We start from the raw sequence: 24,884 nt of genomic DNA on the forward strand, positions 1-24,884 counted from the left end.
TGTCCACTGTAGAAGCCGAAACATCTGCCACCTCAGCCTCTCCATCTCCCCCATGGCTTGACATTAAGCATTTACAAATACTTGACGGGGCAAGTGGCTATAACTTTTTACTTTCCCAACACCCAGATGTACTTGCCCTTTAAAACAAAATAGTGCATCAGTTAATTATATATATTTTTTTAATATATGCACAGGCTAGTGTCGTAGTACTCGAGACCGGTTTTGGGTTTTTTTACGGTCTTGGTCTCGTCCTGAACACGACCATGTTTGGACTCGGTCTTGTCTTGGTCTTGAAGGCGTTTGGACTCGGTCTTGTCTCGGACTCGAGGTCCAAAAATATCAACTATAAGCAGGAAGCTGAAATATGAATATAGATAAATACTCTCTTCTCTCCAATTTATGTCTCTCTTTTTTAAAATTTTAATCTTTATGATTATTTATGTTTTCATTTGTTTTTATTATGACTTTAATGTATTTCTTATTCTGTAAAGCACTTTGAATTACTTTGTGTACGAATTGTGCTATACAAATAAACTTGCCTTGCCTTGCCTTCTGCCCCATATCTCTTCAACCGAACCACCTGCCACCTCAGCCTCTCCATCTCCTCCTCTTCATCGCTATAAGTTTAAGTTTAAAGAGTAGATATTTTCTCAAACTCCCCCTTCCCACACACACATATTCTTGCTCTACCTGCACGGAAGACAAGACAACCTTCATTTGTCCCACAGTGGCAAACTTGCGGGGTTGCAAGAGTAAAGCATAATAAGGATTAAAAATAGGCCAAATAAAAACTACCACCATATTTATGCTTTGTATGTATTAAATATATCTTTACATGTGCACTAAGTAACTGGTGGAGGATCTGCCAACTGCTTATATCTTTGGCGATGTTATTTCTTTGCCTGGAATGTCCCACAGTATGGCATTAAAGTTATATATCTTGCTTTTATTCAATTACAGTCCAACTGAGAACAGATCTGACTTGAAACTTGACCTGATGGCATTGCTACTTGTAAAAAAGTTTAATGCCACACTGTGCGACATTACACAAATAAATCGCATCTTCATGGTGTGGACACAAGCAGATAGCGGACCCTCCACTCCTCCACTAGGAAAGTCACATAGTGCGTCTTTAATTCTGTCCTGTTTGTGTTATAGACTGAGTTGAGTTGAAATGAAGGAGCTAAAGCTGGACTTGCACTTGTCCAGAGCGGTGACAAAGTGATGAGAGCTCTCAGTCACTCAAGGACAGACGCTGCTTATTCATTTATGACAAGAGTCAGACAGGAAGTCCAAAGAAAGAGATCAGTTTGAGGTCAGAGACAGAGGCCAAGGCAAAGTCAGGTAAACACTCAGGCAATTATCTAAAACAAGCATTCGTCAGGACAAAAACAGCCAGCAAAAACAAGTCAAATACCCAAAACTAATCTTTCAACATTAGCCTGACTTTTTACCGCCTTAAAATCTTAACTTATACTTCACTTTTTCAAGCAACACTATGTTTTATATAGCGCTTTTCACCTTCAAGGCACTTAAAGAGCTTATACATCAAGGAACCAGTCATCCATTCACACACATTCACACACCAATGTACACACAGACACTGGGGGCAAGGTGGATTAAGCGCCTTGCCCAAGGACACAACGACGTACGCATCGGTGGCAGCTGGAGTCACCAAGCTAACCTGTCGGGTAGTGGAACTGACTGCTCAAAAGTAGGGGTGTGCAAAAAATATTGAAATATCGATATATCGTATTGTTTAATTTGATGACACAGTATTGATATTGTGGGCTGCTGTATCGATATATCGTATATTTTACTAACTATTACTACTATTTTGCATAAGATCTATAATTGTGTTAAAATGGGTGTTTTTCATATTAACTTTGCACAAACTTAGTGGACTTAGTAGACTTTTAGCATCACATCCATAATTTTGCCTTTTTTTGACTGAACTGTATAGAATCGAATTGAAATATATCGTATCCAGTCGTATTGAATCGAAAGTGCACTGTTCTGAAAAACATATCAATATATTGCCAAGAGCAATTTTAGGTATATTTTACTAAATTATTTTCTGTAAGACCTACAAATGTGTTGACATTTTCACTGTTTTGATGAGTAAAATGGGTGTTTTTCGTATTAACTTCGCACAAACTTAGTGGACTTCATAAACTTTTAGTATCACACCCATAATTTAACCTTTTTTTCACTGAACTGTATTGAATCGATTTGAAATATATTGAATCGAAAGTGCATACATATCGATATATTGCCAAGAGTCATTTTAGATATATTTTACTAAATTATTTTGCTTAAGAGCTAGAATTGTGTTGACATTTCACTGTTTTGATGAGTAAAATGGGTGTTTTTTCATATTAACTTGGCCCAAACTTAGCGGATTTAGCAGACTTTTAGTATCACACCCATAATTAAGCCTTTTTTTCACTGAACTGTATTGAACTGATTTGAAATATATCGTATTGAATCGAAAGTGTACTGTGTCAAAAAACGTATCGATATATTGCCAAGAGTATTTTTAGGTATATTTTACTAAATTATTTTGTGTAACAGCTACAACTGTGGTGACATTTCACAGTTTTGATGAGTAAAAAGGTGTTTTTCATATTAACTTTGCGCATGATTTAGCCTTTTTTTCACTGAACTGTATCAAATGAATTTGAAATATACTGAATCAAAAGTGTGCTGTATCGAAAAATGTATCATATCGGGGCCTATGTATCGAGGTATATATCGTATCAGCAACTTCTTAATGATACCCAGCCCTACTCAAAAGGGAGTTGAACTGCCAACTTTCGGATCAGTAGACAAAGTTTACAAGCAAATTTTTGAACTCTCAGAGGCCAGTGCGAAGTCACAAGCATGTTAACAATGTACTATCCTTACTTCCTGATTTGCGGACAATAAAAAATGCTCTATAATTAGCTGCAGTCCCGATGCCGCTTGCGGATTACATTTTTGTTTTGTTTTTGTGTGTGTATCAACATTACCCAACCTCTACTTTCTTTCCAGTCTTTGAGCATCTACGGAAGCCTAAGGACACGCAATAAACTTTGGCCAAACCTAATTTCAAGAGCTTCATAAAAACCTTCCTTCAAAGATTGCACATTGAGAAGTTCATAAGTTTGTCCATTCCAGGCTACAGTAACAGAAACAGATATTGAGAATTGGCAACATTTTGAAAGAATAGATGAAGAATAGACTTGCAATAATGTGCCAGTATGTTATTTAGCAGTAAACTGATTGAGCTCGTCTAATGAAAAAGCACTTTTCATTTTGCTAACAGACTTAACCAGGAGAGTGTATTTGCTAATAGCTGCTGGGTGCACAGGAAACTCCTTATAGAATTTGCTACATCAAAAGCCCCATCTAATTACATTGCTCAATCCATTTCCTGGTTAGCCATTGGTAAACTGCTCATAATTGTGTTAGGATGTTATAGAGGAAGCAGGGCTGGCTACTCTGAAGGGCAAAACTGTATCGCTAAATTAAATCCTCACTTTAAAAGCATCTGAACCTGGAGATGCTTGCAAACAGTCACCAAGAACCTGATCCAAAAGCCAGATTTTTATTTAATTTTTTTTAGGGCCAGGAACTTTGTGCAACCCCTGCAGTTTTCACACATTTCATAGTGATAAAAATTTGGACCGCTGACAAAAAAAATAAAAAATCGCTTCTGAATGGTCGTAAATCTTCAAAATGTTGGCTATAACGGGAAAGGGTGTGGGAGAACTGAAGGTCTTTAATATTTGAGACAAAGGCTTAAAAAATGATCATACATTAGCATTAGAGTTAGTTCAGTGGAGGAAACTTAACCCCAATAAAGACAAAAGTTGGTAGTTAGATTCCAACTTCCAACATTGCATACTGATGTTGTGTCTTTGGGCAAAACACGTCACCAATACTTCCAGAGTAGAGAATAAATAATGCACCTACAATAAAGGCATCATATTAAAAGGTCCTACGCAAAATTGACTCTTGTGCACTTTAAGCCATATAATAATGCTGTTAACTTATTAAAAACATATCCGGAGTTGTGTTTCGCCAAACTTCAAAATGCTCTGTTCCACATTGTGATGTCATGAAGTGGTAGTTTTCAAAATTGTAGCTACTTTTTACCTTTTGTTCAGAAGAGACTGGCAATTCCAGGGCTTAAATTATCCAAATGATTCTAGTGAAAATTAGCCAGGCTGGCACCACCTAGTTCCTCCACTCAACTGCATTTCTGTCCAGCGACTAGGTCAGGAATTGGAATACACTAGACAGTTCGCAAAAACCTCAGAAGTGCGAGTTCGGGCACCCGCCAATCAGCGAAGAGCCATACATTCTGTGTTGGTAAAGATTCCCAAGATCAAGGATTTAAAACCGTAACAAAGAGAATGTTTGGTGAATTTTATCAAGGGTAAAGATGCTATTGCTCTTCTTCCTATGGGATTTGGGAAAAGCTTAATATACCAGTTTGTCCCGTTAGTGGAGCATTACATACGTCACAACCAGATAGCAGCGATTGGTTAAAGAAAAAAAGTACCCACCTGTCGTTGAGCGAACGAATCCTAGCGCTGTGAGGTCAGACGGTTTCTACAAAGTGAAACCAGCTGATGAATCAGGCTAAGTGAAACTGGTCAATGGTCACATTTTATATAGCGCTTTTCCAACTTCAAGGCACTCAAAGCACTTCACAACAAGGAACCGCTCACTCATTCACACACACATTCATACGCCAGTGTGTGCAGACACTAGGGGTGAGGTGGGTTAAATGTCTTGCCCAAGGACACAACTACAGCATTCATCTGTGCTTGCCAGCCTGTAAGTGTAGTGGATCTGACCGCTCAGCCACAGATGTTTATTTGAACCTCCAACCTTATGATCAGTGGACAAATGCTCTTACCAACTGAGCTGTTGCCGCCCCCAAATTGCTTGGAGATTGTAGAGTATAGAAACACAATGGAGCACTTCCTGTATTATCACATGGCATCATGGTGTTTTCCATTTGAGCGAAGCACTCTATACTAAATTAGCAGGATTTATGTGTTTAACATGCGTGAGTGAATGAACCAAAACACAACTCCAGGTATGTTTTGCCGAGGAAACAACATTATAACTTTAAATAACCTTTAAATATCTCGCCTTCCAAATATGCTACTGACTGACAGCTAATAACAAATCTCCCACAACATACTTCTTTTTATGTGTATAACAAGTCTATGGACCTCGGCTCTGCATCACTGGCAAAACTGGCAGCAGACACAGGGCAGAGTGACTTACTGCGCTCTTGGCATACAGGATACCAGCTCACAGAGCGGGCACTGCCAGCCAAACAGAGATCTGATATTTTAAGTGAGGACTCCACATCCGTCAGCCCGGGCAGATCAAATTCATTGTCCCGCACTATGACTCCACCGAGACCCGGGAGAAACAGCTCAATAAATTACATGTACATGATTGAGGAGTGTTCATGTTATGTGCGTTTAGAATTTTCTGGTGTGTTAGAATACAATGCTTTTTTAACACTGGACTATTTCAGTGTTATATGGCTTTAGGTAATAAAACTGATGGAGCTATCACACTGAATCATATATGGGCCTCTTAAATTGGCAATTAGGCTACTGTAAACATTCAGTTATTACATGAATTGCAGTAATTAAATTTGCTTCACTACAACAAGCTATTTCCGATTAACAAAAAAAAAAAAAAAAATTCCAAGTATAGCTCCAAGATATTTAAAATGTGCAGTACCAAACACTTAAAGGCAAAGCCGCTTTTTAAAGGTTCAGTACAATGCATTATTCAATCTTTTCAAACTTCTTTTGAGACTCTTAAAGCATCGGTAAATTAACTATGAATAACTTAAATATAGTATATGTATGGACTGTCTGGTCTAGTGAACATGTGTAAACAAACAGAGGAGCACTTCCTGGATTACCACCAAGCAGAGGTGGAGATTTGCAAGTTGTGACTTGGACTCGAGTCAGACTTGAGGCACTATTTTTAGGACTTTAGTTGACAAAATGGACTAAGACTTGGGACTCGACTTGGACTTGAAGGTCAGAGATTTGGGACTTGACTCGGACTTGAGGCCTGAGACTTGAGAAAACTTGATAGTTCTCTTAAAAAAATGTTTTTAGAAAATACTTTTCTTTTTACAGTTGAGGCATGCGGTGGTTAATTTTAAAGGAACACACTGGAACATGTCCCTTCCACTGCTCTATTTATTACTTTGGATGTAACTGAAGTACTGTGATAGGGTATTCCAAATGTACTACAGTAATATACAGTACAATACTTTAAAACAGAGGGAAGTACATAGAACTACATTAAAAAATAACTGTTAATAAGCACTCTATACTTATCTATATATATAGTATATATCTATACTTAGCACTTTATATTCTGACCATAATGATTCACACTAAGATCCTTTCAAGACACTTAAAAAGGAAAGATTTCTCTTATATAAATATTCATATATAAATAAACCATGACTTTTTAAGTGCAGTTTAGTCTAAAAGTCATTTAAATAGCAAAAATCTAAGCTATTTTGGTGCTTTGTTTTTTTAATGACTTGAAGCTCAAAGCAGACGACTTGGACTTGACTTGAACTTAGGGGCCAATGACTCGAGACTCGACTTGGGACCTGATTCGGACTTGAGGTCAAAGACTTGAGGCTTACTTCAGACTTGCAAAACAACAACTTGGACCCACCTCTGCCACCTAGTGACATCACAAGGTTGGAGAGCACTTTCACCACAAGAGAAGCTGACTGCCTAAACATGCAGGATTACTCACAATGTAAAGTATGTTTTTGATGAGTAAACAACATTATACCACAACTAAAAGCTCAAAAAAGTACATTTAGCGAGTACTTATTAATACAGTGTAAATATTGACAATTCAAACCATAGAAAAATACATACAGAAATTGAAACCTTAATCGCATGTATTGTGCTTTTTTTTTTTTTCTACCAGGTGAAAACGTTGTTCCCTCATCACCATAAATATCACAAAAGAATGATAAAAAACTCTACACAACAACTTGGCAAACCTGATATGATGTGCATTAGTTTCATTAGTGGGATACACACCGATTGTATCGTGATAGTGCTCTGCAGGGGGAGTGGCTGCACTGAGAGCGATGGGAGGGAAGACTCGAGCATCAAAACCAAAATGAAGCTTAATCCGTTTTCCCTGAATATAGCATTTTCAAAACAATAAGAGGTAACATGGTGATCTAAATATGTTACGTGTTAGTAGTTAATACCCCATAGAAATAAAACTTTGTCGTTTTTGCTACCCATACTTAAGAAAACAATTTGGCTACAATTCAGCTACAACCTCCTAATGCCAACTTGGACGAGGCACACTAATCCCCAGTTTAAATCATCGCCTGGGCCGGCACTCATCACTCATTACAACAGTGATCGATTTGAACGCTCTCGTTTGTGTACACTTACCAGGACTCTGCCCGTTAGCGTCTGCGCCGAAATCATGACGCCCGCCCAGTCCTTCACCGAGGTCATCCAGCCCACCTCGCTCGCTGGGGCCTCCTCCTTCTCGTCGGGGTTCTTGGTTGCTGCGGCTGCCTGCGCGTTGGCCGGGTTGCTCACCTTCTGCGCCTCCTGCGAGGCAAAAAAAGAGAGGGGTAAGAGGCATCATTTTTGAGGACTTTTAAATATTCAGAAGGTAAACTGATGAAAGTGTTGCACCATTTAACAATTTACAACATCTTTATCACTTTTATTGTTTTTGAAAGAGACATCCAGACTTCAAATAGTGTTGTCACAATACTAATATTTCAAACTCCAATTCCACACTTAGGAACAGTGGTGTAGTAGGGATGTTTTAAGTGGGGGTATGCAATTCGTGACGTCATCGATGTGATGAATCCCACCCACCTACCACCTACCACCTACCTACCTCACTTTCAGTACAAACATAAAGGCGCCAGCCCAGTAAAAATCAGTAATATTTGAAGTTGATTTTTTACCCAAAATGATGCAGAATCAAGTAATAAACATTAACACCATTCACAATCACCTACAGAACATAAATCATACACATCAAAACATGTGCCCAGGACTGAACCAGGACCAAACCAGGACTGAACTGGGACTAAACCAGGTCGAAACCAGGTCTAAACTAATCTTGGACTTGAGAGCAAGAGAACCCGTGGAGCAGGGTGTCCATAAAGCACAATCGGGCGATTGTCACCGGAAGGTCTTCGCAGGCGCACCTCTAGGCCCGTCCCAACACTCAGCCCAGGTTCAGTCCTGTTATTAGTCCTGTTTTAGTCCTGTTTTAGTCCTGTTTTAGTCCTGTTTTAGTCCTGTTTCAGTCCTGTTTTAGTCCTGGTTCAGTCCTGGTCCCTCATGTCTCAGGTCACTATCGGACAGTACTGCAGATATCATGAACCTGTGCAGGTTGTTTTCACCATTGCCAATAGCTCCGTTTGACATTTAAGTTGTAAGCTATTTTACATTTGTTTTTTGGTTTTTTTTATCTCACAATGGGAGAAGTGGGTGGACCCCCGTGTACCATGCCTACTACACCCTTGCTTAGGAATAGACTCAATACTCAATACTGATTCCTATACCATGATGATAATAAAAAACTATTTAGACAATAGAAAGTTCTTTTCAACATGAAATCATAGTACTTTTTAATATATTACTATGTGGTCTTATATCTGTGTAATCCCTCAGTGGTCCAGGTCAGTTCTACAGTGGTCCATGTGCGTATACGAGTCTATGTGCACTTATACTTGTTCTGATACAGCTCAACATCATTCTAAAATTATTCCGGAAAGGTTCATTTCTCTCCTGTGAATGTGACTTTTTAGTATCGATGCTCAAATTAGTATCGACTTTCAGTACTAATTTTAGCATCCATTAATATCTAATTTTTGATGCTTTTTACCCTAACTTCAAATCCACAAATGTTGATGGTATTAAGAACAAAAAACTTGCCATATTAATCTCCTGTCCTTTCAAATGACAACAACAGGTCTGAAACATTAATCACAACTGAATACATGCAATTTTTTTAAAGTACCACAAACAACAAAATATCCTTTCTTATTTCTTACTACCCTTTTTAATATCTTTTCTTATTCCAGATAAAAACTGCTATCCCTGTAGTATTAGATCTGTACAAACACGTCCTGAAATGTGATTCTTGTATTAGCTGTCAGTTCATTTTTCAGTCTTTGTGTCAATTCCTCTGAACCCATTTCACATGCGATTTTTGAACAACTATTATTAAAACATAATTTGCAAGTCTACTGTCAATCAAAAACGCAATTCGATATATTTTTCATAACTTCACCCTTGGAAACCTTTATGTATGAAAAGTGTCAGTTTGTGAAAAGAAAGACGCAAAAATTAATGACAAACCAGGTCAAACATCACCGTTTTGACAGCTCTAACCCGCGTCATTCTGAACTGGCTCCCGGCTCAAGTTAAAAATATTGCGTTTGAATGTGATAGTACTAGCATATGGAGCCAAAACAAAGGCAGGCCGTAGGGGAGAAGATAGGAAGTATAATTAAGGTGGATTTAGTGGCGGAGCAGAGACGGTGCTGGCTGTGGGCAGGTCTGGGGCTCATTAGGTGAATTATACTGGGTGAGCGTCAATTAATTTGAAGACGTCTTTCACCATAGGGTTAGCTGTAAAACAAGACATTTGTTCCAGTGCTTGTTAAAATGGCAGCTAGGGAGCGGGGTAAAAAGGTGAAGATTATAAAAGTGTGCTTTATGTGAGTTTCAAATGTACAGTTTGTGGAAATAAAGGCAAATAGTCAAAATTTATTACAGAACAAATAATAAAACAAAGGCATTTATAAAGCACTTTTCTGAGTCCGCTGGAACACAAGAAGTACCGTATTTTTTGTACAATAAGGTGCACTTAAATTCCTTTAAGTTTCTCAAAAATCAACAGTGTGCCTTAAAATCAGGTGCGCCTTATGTATTAATTCTGGTTGTGCTTTCTGACTGACCTCGAACCAATTTTATGTGGTACACGGAGCTCAAAAATCTGTCAAAATGTTTTAGTACAACTTTGGTAAACTATGAAGCCACACCGTAGTCGGGAGTCTCGCGGAGTCGTGTCCTTTAGTCCGACAGAAGCTGACCGTATCAGCTCACAAGGAGCGAGCAGTTTTTTTCAGTGCTTATAGTTTATGCAAATTAGCCATGTGGTTTTAAGTTTCTTCCTATAAAATGTAAACAAATGTGCACAAAGCTGCATTAAGCACATTACTACTCAATGTATATTTGAGTCCTCCTCATAGAAAATAAAAATCCAACTTTAATTTATCCACATTCACATTCATAATTCACATTCACCAAGACAGGGAGGCAACGCCGGGCGAATTGCTCCACGATCTGCCAATGGATCGTGGACGTCTGGGCTAAGGTGTCAAGTTATGGTGTCAAGTGAACAAAGTTTATCACCTTGTTGCTACCTGTTTCTTGCCATGGAGTTTAACACTTACTTTCTAGGATGTGAAAGTAAATGTGTCGCTATAAAAGAGGACATGTTTGTCCACAAAATTGCAATAGTTTTTTCAGTTAAGCCTCTCTAACAGCAGAACTTCATATAAATCAGAGAGATTAAAATATCTGAATTAAAATAGGCAATGAGTTTTTTTGAGTGGTGTCATCTGAAATAAACTTTAAATTAAATATTGGAAATAGAGGTCAAAATCTTTTTTTTTTTTTTTTTTTTGATACTTAAACAGAATAATGAAATAACAAACTGTTTTCCAATTTCATTGTTTTTCGTTCTTAACTGAAATAAAAAAAAAAAAAAACACGAATGGTACACGGACCAATAATAATAAAGGATTATTCAAATATGTGTGAATGGAACAAAACATAACTCCAGGTATGTTTTTGATGAACAATATTCTAACATGGTGTAAAGCTCACAAGAGTCAATTATGTGCAAAATAAGACCTTTAAAGCTTTTATGTTTTTGTGTGTCCTCGTCCCTTTCACCCCAAAAAATATAAAAGAAAAAAATATATAAGTATGTATGTTTTTAGAATACAACTACAACAACAAAAACAACAGAATACAATCAGTATTATTGTAAAATTCTCCAAACTTAATCATCCTGAATTTCCCTTCTCACTCAGCCAAATTTCCAGCCACCGTTGAACTTACATAACACATTTCATTTATAAGCACACACATAAATTAGCCTATCTGCTCACTCTGTCCACATGTAGCCTCATTGCATAAGCTGTGACTGCTCTGATCACGCTACACCGGCCCCATCTGTTCCTCCTGAATTACTGCCTCATTGTATAGCCACATGTACTGAGGTCTGCCCGTGCCTTTGTGCCCATATGGGACGTCACATCAAGAGATCCTGGGGGCAGAGAGGGCGCTGGCTAGTACAGTAGTGAGTGATTGAAGGAACATTAGCCACGTAGCTTCACTGATTCATGCATTCATCACGGCTAACTCGTGTGCAGCTGTTTCTATATATATGACGCTATTCGGTGGACAGTAAAAACGCTACGAGGAGAATAAAAAGTCTATGTTTTATGTTAGAGATTATAAAGGATTTGCAGAGGACGGGAAATTGCAAAGACATGCAGAATGATGCAGCGTATATGGAGTTATGGCACATGTCCAAAGAGAATCCCTAAGAATGCAATACGTTTTAGCTCTTTCAATATATGTGCTATTGTAGGTTTGGTGCAACTGCATGGTCAGCTTAAAGACGGCTGAAGCTGGGTTTAAGACCAATAATATATTCAAATTGCAAGGTTACCGCAAAATACTGAATTATAATGACGTTTTAACTGTTTAACTGTGTTTAAATGTTGGTAATATGTCAACAGGAGCTTAGTAAAGTCAAGATTATTTTAATTGGATAATTTAAATGGAGACCAGTGTATTGTTGTGATAGACAATATGTTTTTTTGGGTTTTTTTGGATAACGGTTTCGAAGTTTTTGGTGGATCAGATATCAGATTCCAAGATCGGTTCAGCCCCTTTTAGTTTATAAATTGGTTTAATAAAACGATTTGCTGGCCAATGTTGACCCAAAACATCTCATCATATTAAACATGTATTTTTACAAAGCTGTTCTGCAGTTGGATTTTTTTTTTTTTAACTTATGCTGTTTGTGTTTAAAGGAAATAAAATATACTTTCAGTTTCTGCCCTGGTATTGGTTGATATCGGGTATCGGGATACTTAAAGCCAATGTATCAACATCTGTATCGAAAAGCAATATTGATGCATCCCTAATTAAAATCTGCCCTTGATGTCAGCCCAAAAATATTGACAGAGCTTATCGGCCATAGGCTACTCTGGATTCTAATGTGTTATCGAAGCGATCAAATCAAACATATTGACCGATCTCTCATGGCTCCAGGATCCTTCATATTGCTGTAAACTGCAGCACACGGCCTATTCGAGTTTATTTTTGTACACTCTAAACCTCAACTTTCCCACGGTAAAAAACTGCCTATTCTCAAAATCAATAAAGAGTGAGTCAGAACGTCTGTCTTTTCTCTGCTCAACTCAATCAAGTTATGTCCAATTTTACAAACAAAATCCAAAATTGAATTAAAGTTTCCTGACAATAGTAATGAATAAAAGTCTGACTTGCTCATCTTATCACAACCTGCTCATATCTGACATCTGAGTGCTGTAAAAGGCCAGTGATAACACATTCTATAGTAAATGTGAAAGGGCCTGTGTTACACTCTTTTCTGATCTAATCGTTTATCATGTTGTTTCCTCATCACAAACAGACCTGGAGTCGTCTTTTGTTTCATTCATACATGTTTAACACACAAACCCTGCATATTTAGGCTGAGTAGAGTCTGAGTCTCTCAGACTCCAGCCCCACACTGCCAGCTCAGTCCTTGTTATCTTGGCCTACATCGGAGGTATAATACTCCCTACAACAGAACCACAACCAGTCTAGGGCTGAGAATCACAGGATCCTCTTCGATGTGATACAATACACAATACATGGCTCATAACACAATATTATCACATTATGGTGATACATGTGACATCATTATATTTCGCATGATACTGTTGCCGTTTTTTAAGAACAAATATGTTTAGCCACAATATTTTCTCTACTAAACCACCACTTGTGCAAAGTTAATATGAAATACATCTATTTTAGTCATCAAAACTGTGAATATGTCAAGTATATCACATAAACCAGCTTCCCTGTAGTGCTGTCATTTAAAAAAATGCTCAAATATACCAAAAATCACTCTTGCCGATACATCGATACAGCAATTCCAGGTAACAGACGTGTTCTTCCGCAGCTCTGAAAACAGCCAATCAAAGTTCAGCTGTTCAGAGACACTGCTCTCAACCAATCACAACACATACTGAATTTGAAAATCGGGCACCAAACCCACATTGACCAATGGGCTTAAAGTTTGTCCTATTTCAAGTTGAGCAACAGATGAGAAGTACGACACAGAGCCTAAACTGAGGTTAGTTTGAGCAAAAGGTGAAATCTCTCCAGTGTCTTTGTGGGAGACACAAACAAGCAAATAAGCACAATGAAAGTTCGAGATTTGGTTAAGGCCAAATAGAGATCTCTTTCATATCTACAGAGGAATCTCATTTGAGCAGTTCAGTGTCCTGTTTCTCTGGAGCAAAACACGAGAAGCTGGAGCAATAAGCCATTTACTCACACTGGTCTTAAACAATGCTCAAAATGCTCTAGGAGAAAGACATGAGATTTTATTGAAGTCTCCTCTTTGGATTTTCTGTCCTCTGGAGCAGCCCGCAATAATGATACTGTATCATTAAATTTAGAATCACAATTTATCGCTATTTCAGTATTTTTGTACACTGCTAAGCCAGACTGGACTGGACTCATCTGTCAACACCAAGTTCAAATGTAACTTGTGATATGATATTTCTATTGGCATTGCATCCCTCTGTAAACCGCTAGCTAAACAATCCAAAACGCATGTCTGACTAAAAGAGCTGCCCGCTTACGCCCCAGCCCGCCACCACCCCGACCTCACCCCCTACCCTACCCCCTTTTAGCCGCCCCCCTCCCCGCACCACGCGCCCGGGCACAGCGCCGCCATCACATGCAACAAATACTGGGCAAACTGTGCGCACCGCCATGGCTAATGTTTCGCGCTGATTGGCCAGAGAGCGGGCAGCAGCACCCCAAGGCATGTGGAGCCGAGCTGGGGTATGTACAAGTCCAGTCAGGGCCCCTCCAACCTCCAGGAGTCCATACATAAAACAGGCACAGAAATGTAGGTTAGCTGTGAGGGAATGGCATGCATGGGCTCGCTTGTGCAATGACGGCTTCAATTGCAACTTGGTACTCGAGGTTTAACAGTGTTGCTAAGAGTTGTATTATATTGCAATAACAAAAGTCTATTTAACCTCCTGTGGCGATAAACTTTGAAAATATCGCTTTTTTGTTTTTATTTTGAATTACAGCGATGACAATTTTAAGACTACAGTATAACAAGTATCTATTTTTTGTTATTAATCTTCTCTTTTAGTCGTTTTTAAAGTCATTTTCAATATAGACAATATAACTTGGCATCAAAAAAGATCCTTTGCTCCATTTTGTAAAAGCAAATAAGAAAAAAGTACTATTATTAACATTTGTTTTTTTTATGTTTTGTGATTCTATTAAATGTATAGTGTAAATTTCAAGCGTGTCCAGGAACTTTTATGCTTTTAAGAATTTACCAGAATGCGTTTTTAGATTGCGATTCCCTGATTACGGCCATTACGGCGCTTTTGACTCAATTGTGACTTATATTTTAGCCTTTCGTGCTCCTATCGCAAAGATCTGACCATGAAATGAATACCATGATAATATTATCCCAGGAGATGTATTTTCACGTCTCTCAGTACTACATGCCGGGGCTATCCTGTGTCTTTCAACGCTCTCTTCTAAGTTAAAGCGTCATAAATGGAGCAGATAGTGTTTCAGAGTACAGTTTTGTGGTAGTGTCTTTATGTTAAGTGCTTCTTAGGTTCATAGAAGTACAGGCCACTGTCAAACCTGCAGTAAAACTAGACATCTGTATGTACGAATGTATGTTATCAAAGGTATTTATGTAGGAATTTGTTTAGTTTGGGCATTTTTAGGGTGGGGTCTTTGTAAGTTCAGTTGTAAGAGTAGAGTAGTGTTCGGAAATGTAAAAAATTATATTATAATTGTACAAGACAAGATGAAGTTTGTCAGTAATGAAGGTGCTTTGTTTTACTTTACTACATTTGAGAGCAGGTATCTGTACTTTCTACTTTACTACATTTGAGAGCAGGTATCTGTACTTTCTACTTTACTACATTTGAAAGCAGGTATCTGTACTTTCTACTTCATTACATTTGAGAGCAGGTATCTGTACTTTCTACTTTACTACATTTGAAAGCAGGTATCTGTACTTTTTACTTCACTACATTTGAGAACAGGTATCTGTACTTTCTACTCCACTTCATTTTAAATCTGGACTGAAAAGTACTTACTAAGTTTTTTAAGTAAGTAAATAAGTACTTAATAAGTACTTATCATGAAGTAGTATTTTTGGTTTGAGACCAGCACATTTCATTAGAGTTAACTTTGAGCAAATCAAATACAGAAAAAAATTAAGGAATCAATTAAATCACTTGAAATCAGCTGAATTCTTTATCAAAATCATTGCATTTGATGCTTTAATTGTTCCAAAAATCTCTCCAAAATACATTTACTTTTACAAATATGTGAATAGTTTTACTTGAGTAGATTTTAGGGTGGGGTCTTTGTAAGTTGAGTCGTAAGAGTAGAGTGGTGTTCGGAAATGTAAAAAAATATATTCTAATGATGCAAGAGAAGATGAAGTTTGTTTACGGTAATTAAAGGTGCTTTGCTTTACTTCTCTACATTTGAGAGCAGGTATCTGTACTTTCTGAAAAGTACTGAAAAGTAAAAAGGACTTTTAATGTATGGTTTGAGACCTGCTGAAAAGGTTGAGACTTATTTTTAGCACATTTCATTAGAGTTAACGGCCTAACTTTGAGCAAACCAAATACAGAAAAATTAAGAACTCAATTAAGTCACTTAAAATCAGTTAAAGTCTTTATCAAAATCACTACATTTGATGCTTTGATTGTTCCAAAAATCTCTCCGATATACATTTACGTTTTACTCTTTAAGTACACTGTTAAACGTATACGTCAATAGTTTTACTTAAGTAGAAGTTTTCATGACTTTACAATTTTTTTGCCTCTGTACTTTTACTTAAATAACAAAATTAAGTACTTCATCCACCAATGGTCTCGCCTTTGCTAATGGACTCTGCCCACCCATCAACAGCACACAAATCCAGTAGCTATACATCATAATTATGTCTTCCATTTGTTGTCTTGTCATGCTGCTGGCTGAAATTCTATTACTAAAATGCACAAGAACTACTTGAAACGCAAAAAGGCAATATGGTAAGTAGCATACATTACAGCTAATGCAATCTACCCACTCACCCACTGGACACAAATGAGAGAGAAACTGCCCCACACTGCCAACTCAGTTCTTGTTATAATGGCCTGCGTCATCAGAGGTATAATACTCCCTACAATGGAAGTCAGACTGGAGTAGCTAATGCATATTTTGTCATATTTACCAGCATGGTTTCCTGCATGTTAACCATTTTTCCTAAACTTAACCATAATCTATTAAGGGTGCAATCACCACATCAAAACCTAGGCTAACCTGGGACTAAAATCTGGACTAGACCAGGATTAAATCAGGACCAAACCAAGTACTTGCACTCAAACTGGGCTAAAAAAGGACAAATGTTAATGCACTCTATAATTCACAACTCTTCAAAGATGTTTAAAGGGCCCATATTGCGCTATTTTCTGTGTTGTAATGTTGTTTCCTCATCACAAACAAACCTGGAGGTGTGTTTTGTTTTATTCACACATGTTTAAATCACAAATCCTGCAGGCTGAGGGCTTCTCTCAAACAGAAAACACTGCGTCCCACCTTGTGATGTGATAATGTGATAATATGAAGTGCTCCACAGTGTTTTTAAACTCCATACACCTTCACTTTAGCCAGGCTGGCACCACCTAGTGCCTCTGCTCAATTTAATTTCTCTCCAGCAACTAGGTCAGGAATCAGAATACACTAGACGATTTGCAAGAACGTAGAAAGTGTGAGTTTGGGCACCAGCCAATCAGCGAAAAGCCAAACATTCTGTGTTGGCAACGATTCCCGAGATCGAGGATTTAAAGACGGAACAAAGAGAATGTTTGGTGAATTTTATCAAGGGGAAAGACGTTATTGCCCTTCTTCGTACGGGATTTGGGAAAAGCTTAATATACCAGTTAGCCCTGTTAGTGGCGCATTACATATGTCACGACCAAATAGCAGCGATTGGTTAAATACATAATAAGTACCTGCCTACCATCGAACGAACAAATCCTAATGCTACGAGGTCAGACAGTTTCCATGAAGTGAAACCGGCTCAAGAATCAAGCTATCTTCACTTAAATGTTGTAGGGAGGATTTTTTTTTAGTTTCAAATTGTCATTGAAAGTTTAAAACACCATTACAGAGACGCAGCAGCCTTGTAATTATGATGACCAAAAAAAAAAAAAACAGAATGAAAATCTATCAACTGTGGACGTAGTGAGGCCAAATAAACATCAGCCAATAGATAACGAGGCTCCCTCTTTATCTATTGGCTGTTAGGTTGTCAATCAAACTCCCTACGTTTTTAATGTAACTGACTTGCAGACTCGCAGGGATTTCGTGGTTTATGCAGTGGTTCTTAGAGGCTTTTTTAAACTGTAGCCTTCTCGCAATTCACACAAAGTTTGTTGTGATGGCGGACGAGAATCCACGACCAGTTCGCCACAAAAGAAAGTCAATTTTTCAAAGTGAGGTCGCTGAAAGAAGAAGAGAAGGGGAAAAGGAGCGAAGACTGAGGTGATTCTTGGAGATTTCTTCCAGCGAAGGCGACACTGAAGCAGACGAAGGGTCTAAAAACTGATGCATCTGTCGCTAAAATATTTCTAGACAGGTCACTTCAACAGTAATTCTGAACGTGCACTGGATGTAAACAAGCGTGATTTCTAGAGTAAAGAAGCGGGAGGAGATGTTTCTACTGAGGGAGCTGTGGAGGAGGAAGGTGGTGTCACGCATGCACAACATTTGAAAAAGGACTATTGCTGTATTTCACTTCCCTTAAAAAATCCTCTATACAACCTTTCGACTTGAAAACTACCAAAACATGACATCACAAGCTGGAACAGAGCAGTATGAGCTTTGGAAATGTAGACAGACTAATAATAAAGAGTTACTCAGACAAGTGTGAATGAAACAAAACACAATTCCAGGTATGTTTTCGATGAGGTAACAAAATTATAATATGGCCTAAAGCTCACAAGAGTCAATTTCGCATAATATAGGACCTTCAATATGTTCTGACGCTAAAAACCTGCCAAATCCCAAGATGACTGCGTGTTAGTTTGTTGCATCTAGAAATTAGCGAAGGAATTACCCAAAACACGGACGTACATTTTACATCTTACGCGTCTTTCACAATAATCTGTTTGAAATTCCAGTTAATTTCACGCTTGTTTTCCCCTCCTGTTCTGAGCCCGTTCCCCTGCCACTCCTCGCCCTCCCTCTGCGCCTATGACATCACGAGGAGTATATTTAGCAGATGGATCCTCCCGTGGCAGGCAGGCGGGCCAGGCTCACCCGCCTCACCCAGACCTCACCCCCGCGCCACTCAAATGAACTAGAAACAATCCTGTCTTTACCCCGTCTCTCCCGATCTGCCCGGCCATCAGTTTGTGACCGCATCCATTATTCATGCGCGCCGGCATACGTGTGCGGTAACATGTTAGACGCTAAGCTAAATGAGTCCCGCAGCTCGGTGTACAGGTGCAGGGGTTAGCCGGAGATAAGAGGGCCCCTTGCTTTGGGTTGTGTGGTGTTTGAGGTAATTGCGAGGCGCTTGGATGTCACAGGCGTTGGATGCTTTGGTAATGGAAGTGAACTGGATCCAGGCTGAATGGCATTTGTAATAAATTCGGTAGAGATGTACAAAGATACAGCATGTCCTCCTACGCTACTGGTGCATTCAAAAGCAAGCTGTTGGAAATGGTGGAGTCCTAGAAAAAGCTATTTTGAGTGCTATTCCATTTGCCTAGAAATTACCAATTTCTGTAGATGATGTTTATCCAGAATTGTAAGACAGATTGGTTGGATGGTCTCTCTCCTTGGCTATGTCTTTCCTACTTCATAGAGTCATCTTGGGGAGTACTATTTCAAAGGTGCACTATGTAACTTTTTGGTTGGGGGTTTGGTTGGTCCATCATCTTCTTGTTTCTATGGAAATGTCATTGCTCTGTCTAGAATGTTCCACAGTATGGCATTAAACAGCTTTGCCTTACACGTATTCAATTACAGGTGGTTTTATGGCTCAAAAATACCTAGAAAAACAGTCATTCTGACAGTAAGCGGGGATGCCTCTTGACAGATCTGACCTGTAGCATGGTCCAGTTTGGTCTCCATGAAGATAGAAAGCAGATAATGCAATAATATCGCCATGGAAACAAGCATTTGAGTGTTGTAGTACTCGAGACCGGCCTCGAGAGAGCTTTTTTACGGTCTTGGTCTTGTCTCAGATTCGAGCGCATTTGGACTCGGTCTAGTCTCGGTCTTTACGGCGATTGGTCTCCGTCTTGTCTCGGACTCAAAGTCTGACATTCAGCGAGTGCGATCATATTTCATTACGGCTGGTAAATGTGCAGAGGGTGTTCAATATCACTGCAAAACCAGTAAGATAACTGTAAATGTTAAATGTTATGAACTTGAAAAATCCACTTGATTAACTTTGAACTTGTTTTCTATAAAGTTCCAGTGGAAGTTGACTTAAAGAAGGGTTTCTCAAACTGTGGGTGAGGGTTCAAATAAGGAGCAAAGAATGTTTAAGTTCAGTACAATTTGTGTGACCTATTTTAAGCCTAAATATACCTGAAACGTCATACCAATAAAAGAAAAATCAAGAGTGAGACCGTGTGTGGGAGTTTTTCTTTAAAAACAGCTAAGTGCCTCTTCTTCAACACACCTGTCGCCCAGTCAGGTGTGCAGAGTCTACACACAAACGAGTACAAGCTTAAATGAACTTTAATCAGATCAAATGGAGATAGATTTTTTTTATTTTTTTTATTACAAAAACACTGATATATATGTGCCAAAATAACTGTCATTTCCAACATTTAATTGTGTTTTGCACAAAGATGGTCTTGATTTGGTCTCGATGGGTCATAGTCTTGGTCGTGTCTCGGTCTCTACCTTTAAAAGTCTTGGTCTTGTCTTGGTCTTGACTCTTGGAGGTCTTGGTCTTGTCCTGGTCCCTGTGGTCTCAGATTAGTCTCGGTCTTGATTAGTGCCGTCTTGACTACAACACTACATTTGACAAACCCTCCGCTAGAAAGGTTGCACAATGCACCTTTGAGTATTGTACTTTTACTTTTGTACTTCGTTACCTTCCACCACTGGGCAAGACGAGGACCTCCTACACAAAAACATGCAAATTAACACAAATTACTCTCATCATTTCACGCCTTGAATGTAAACTGAACTAAACAATAATATTTACATAACACCAGCCACCTTTCAACCTTGCGTTCCACATTTTCGTCAAACATTTTGGGCCACACGAAAATAGCCTAAAACCCAACCCCATTTAGCAGCGCATTTAGTTCACCTTTTTCTATAGAGGAACATGGTTAATATTAGGATCCTTCCAATTATCCGCTTACACAGGGGAGTCACGCTAATGAGAGACCAGAGACTTGACTCGGACGGATAAAAAGAGAAAGTGGCAGTTGGAGATGTAGGCGACAGGAGCTAGGAGACAGGAGGAGGGAAGGAAGGAAGGAGGACACGAGTGAGGAGACAGGACAAGGACACATCCACAGAAGCGCACATAATGACAAGGAGCTCTAATTAAAAGACATGAGACGAGGAGACAATCGGAGCGAGGATGAAAGAGGAGGAAGAGGAGGGAGGGAAAGTGACACAGGCAAAACTCAGCTCAGAGGTTGAAGGAGATTGCGAAGTTCAAACTAGAGAAATAATGAATCATAATATTAAGCCTGCACTGAATGACATTAAAGGTGATTTTTGCTGTCTTTAAAACGCAGAGGTGGATTGTAACAAAGTAAAAGTAGTAAAGCAAGTATATATATAATTTTAAGTATCTGTGCTTTCCTTAATTAGATTTTAAAGTCAATACTTTCTACTTTGATTTTATTACATCTGAGAGCAGGCATCTGAAGCTTGAATTTCCCTTGGGATTAATAAAGTATCTCGCGCTCTCTCTCTCTGTTCTTTCTACTTCATTACATTTTTGAAGAGGACTGAAAAGTAAAAGTACTTTTTATTGATGTCTGTTTCTATTGTAAGAAAGACAATACTTAAATTAAATTGTTGATAGTGTTAATAGCAACTGTACGAAATGATAATTCTAATATTTATTGAATATGCATTGCTTTCTTACATTATAGAGTTCAACTTTTAACAATTATAATCAAATTAAAATGGAACTAAGCACTAAATCCACTTGTTTGTTATAACTGAATATATGATGTAACGTATTTTTCCTAGTTATTTTTAGGCAAATTTAGGGTAAACTAGGTAAATTTGCAGCTTTTTGGTCAAAAACACCTAATTCTAAGTATGCAATTCCCTTCAGTGGCCACTGCAAATTCAAGTACTATGTGACATCACACAGGATTTCCCTGATTACAGCCAAAGGTCTATAAGTCCAAACAAATGGCGGTACGGGCGGAGTTTAAAGTATGGATACTTGTTTGACCAATGACACTGATCCTCATATGCCCAGACCACGCCCCCTTCTCCTCTCTCACTCACTGCTTTACCCTGCGTTCGATTATCTTCCGACTCCCACTTGGACCTCGGATATGACATCACATCCAAGTTTGAAGCGTATTATAATTATGATTATGATTATGACTATTCCCTCATCTTATCAAAACACTGCCACTTTAATTCATTTAATTATAGAAATTTGCACTTCATTTTATGTTATGATTTCTCTTCCGTTACAACCTTAGGGACATTCAGTATTGGCCTCACCACAACACCGACTACCAAACCCATAGGCAGTGATACGGACGTGGTAAGATATTGCAGTAATACAAGTGACTGAAATTTAAACCATCAAAGTGTCCAAACACAATGAAAGCACTTCATATTTACACGTCACAGTGGGTGGAGCCATGTTGTATTCTGACTCAGAATCCTTGCTCGGTCTACTTTTTCCACTACCGAGGTCTGAGTCATTCCATCCCAGGAAAAGGGCGTGTCAGGCGTGTCGCTAGGCAACTTCCTCGGAAAACCAATTTGGAAGGATAAACAAATGCAGGGTTAGTCCTCCAGGCAGTGTCCAGGTTAACAACTCTATTTAAAATGTGGTTGTGAAGGAAATGTAGGTGTTTAGTCCCATTTAAAACAACTTAAACATGCTATTTTAATTTAATATTTCACGTAATAATTCTTTTAAAAATGCATGTTCATATGAATATTTCCTTTAAGCCCCACCAAACAGCATCTTGCCCTGCACAATGTTAAACCCCAGCCCCAGCCCTGGTGAGACAGTCGGAGAACCAGGTCCACCCAGGGGACGCTTGGCCTGACCGCAGCTGTTCCTCTGGCCTTCACTGGGGAAAAGTCTATTCCAGAGAGTGGGGGTTATTTATAGTTTCACCCAGGGAGACGCCGCACCAGTGGAGCTCCTAACACGCTTGGTTCCTCTGCTTTGCTATTTTAATGCCAGTACAGTTACTCAGAATCCCTTGCTTATTTGTTGAGTTAAAACCACTAGAGAAGGCACACAGGGTTGCCAGATTTTCAGAGAACAACAAACAACTAAACCTTTGATAAAGAAAAGTCCAAAACTCCAAAACCAGTGAACCAACACTACAGAAAGACGGACAAAATAGAAGCAATTAGTTAAAAGTGTTTGTGTGTGCTAATGAGATGAGCTCCACTGACTTTAAATATGCTAATAAAAATATGCGCAACAGTGCCCACCCGCCCATGGTTCCAGAAGTCAGTTTCTCATTCATTTTTCTATAAACTCTGGGCAAATCATTTATGTGGTAACCAATGACAACTATTTAAAATAAATCTCTGGGCGTGTTATACCTCGTTATAAAGCTATATTAAGCCTGTTTTAATAATGTCCTTTTGACAGATAAATGTCCCAATATGTGGTGTCACATCAGTATTTAGTAATGTGTCTGTGACGAGATACTGCCCCTGAATGCACCCCAGAGTCATGCCATGTCATGTGACTCACATGTGCTTGTTTACACCAGTGCACAACACTGAGATGCTGCATTAAATGCTCTTGTAATCTGATCCACAATACTGACTATAAATAAAAGTTAAATAAAAAATTAAAACTTCTGCACAGTTTTGCCAGCAACAAAACTGCTTGTTTTGATCAAAGTGTGAATGTGTAGAAGTGAGCACCGTCCCATAGGACACACAGCTGCTGTCAACATGCTGGATTATAATCTTTTTACAAACATTCATTTTGAGTCAGGATTAAAAGGACACTTATTTGTGAAGACTTGTGATCTGAGAGTAGCCTGTATGAGCAGTGACTGTTGTAAATGTGTCGGTTTTGAAGCTACTTTTTGTTCTTTTGTTTTGTTCTTGTTCTCATTGGTTAGCTCTTAGCTGCTGTGAGCTACCACATACAAACAGTCTGTTTTCTCTTACACTGGCCTAATGTAAAGTGACTATAGTGTCTGTATACATGTTACTGGACACATATTGAAATGTAGATGAGCTGTGAATAGAGATGTGAATGGTCCGTGTTTACAGATATAATTAATTACCAAGGCGTGCACGCATTTACTGCGAAAGGCTAATAGCAGTAGTTCTGTTACTTTATTTACTGACTCGAATACGATGCAAAAACGCCATTAGGCTGAACTACTGTCTTTAAAAATGACCATAAAGAGACAGAATAACAGTAAAGGCAGCCTAAATAAACCCAATTTAAAATCCAACTGAGCCAAACCTAAGTTTTATAATCAGTTGAAGATTTACAGTGAACTATATTGGCTGTTATATCGGCGATTGGCAGGTCTAAAGTCCATTTTATTGGTATCATATCAGATCCAAAAGAATCCACATTGGTCAAGCCCTACTGTATGTCTTTGTAACAATAGCAGCTTGTATTTCAGTCACTTCTATAACTTCTATGGACTGTATATGGTTATTACAGTATTTAAAAACACACACACATTTTTGGAGCAAACCCAAAAACATGCAGCTCAAAATTTGATAGCAACTTCACAAAAAATGAAGCCCCAAGTCACTATAAAGAAGTAGACTGGAAACTATGCAGACACGCAGGAGGCAGACAGACGTGCTCTGTTAGGTGGTGTTGGAGGACATATTTTATTTTGAAGGTCTTCCTGGTTACCGAGGCGTGTCAGATGAAGAGGTCAAATGTGTTAGTGTGATGTTGTTATTGCAGGTGACTTATAACTCACTGCACATGATTTGTTATTGGAAGTAAATAGCCGCTGTGCTTTGTGTGGCTATATAATGCACCATTCATATAAAGTGTATAGGGGTGACACGTTCCAAAACAAACATCTACAAGGTCATAGTAACACTGTCTAAGCAAGATTTATTGATTTATTTTGAACCTACATTCCATGTCAAATAAAAAAAAATGCTCTAAATTTCTGATCCCATGTACACCAAGTCTGTATATATATATATATATATATATATATATATAATAGCCATATTCGTTTTGCAGAAATCCTACAAAATGTAATTATAAATAAC

The 24,884-nt window shown here is 38.5% G+C and overlaps 1 protein-coding gene across 13 annotated transcripts in view; it reads right to left on the reverse strand.

The window, feature by feature from the left end:
• Positions 1-24,884, reverse strand: part of kcnma1a (potassium large conductance calcium-activated channel, subfamily M, alpha member 1a) — a 316,984-nt gene that overhangs the window by 199,422 nt on the left and 92,678 nt on the right. For all 13 annotated transcript variants that reach the window (XM_055162655.1, XM_055162649.1, XM_055162657.1 and 10 more), the window contains exon 2: positions 7,473-7,637. In XM_055162655.1, the coding sequence (XP_055018630.1) occupies positions 7,473-7,637 (165 nt within the window). The remainder of the gene's footprint in view (positions 1-7,472; positions 7,638-24,884) is intronic.

The sequence above is a fragment of the Boleophthalmus pectinirostris genome, unplaced genomic scaffold, assembly GCF_026225935.1.
Source record: "Boleophthalmus pectinirostris isolate CB_2022bp ecotype Guang Dong unplaced genomic scaffold, ASM2622593v1 HiC_scaffold_5, whole genome shotgun sequence".
Taxonomy (NCBI): domain Eukaryota; kingdom Metazoa; phylum Chordata; class Actinopteri; order Gobiiformes; family Gobiidae; genus Boleophthalmus; species Boleophthalmus pectinirostris.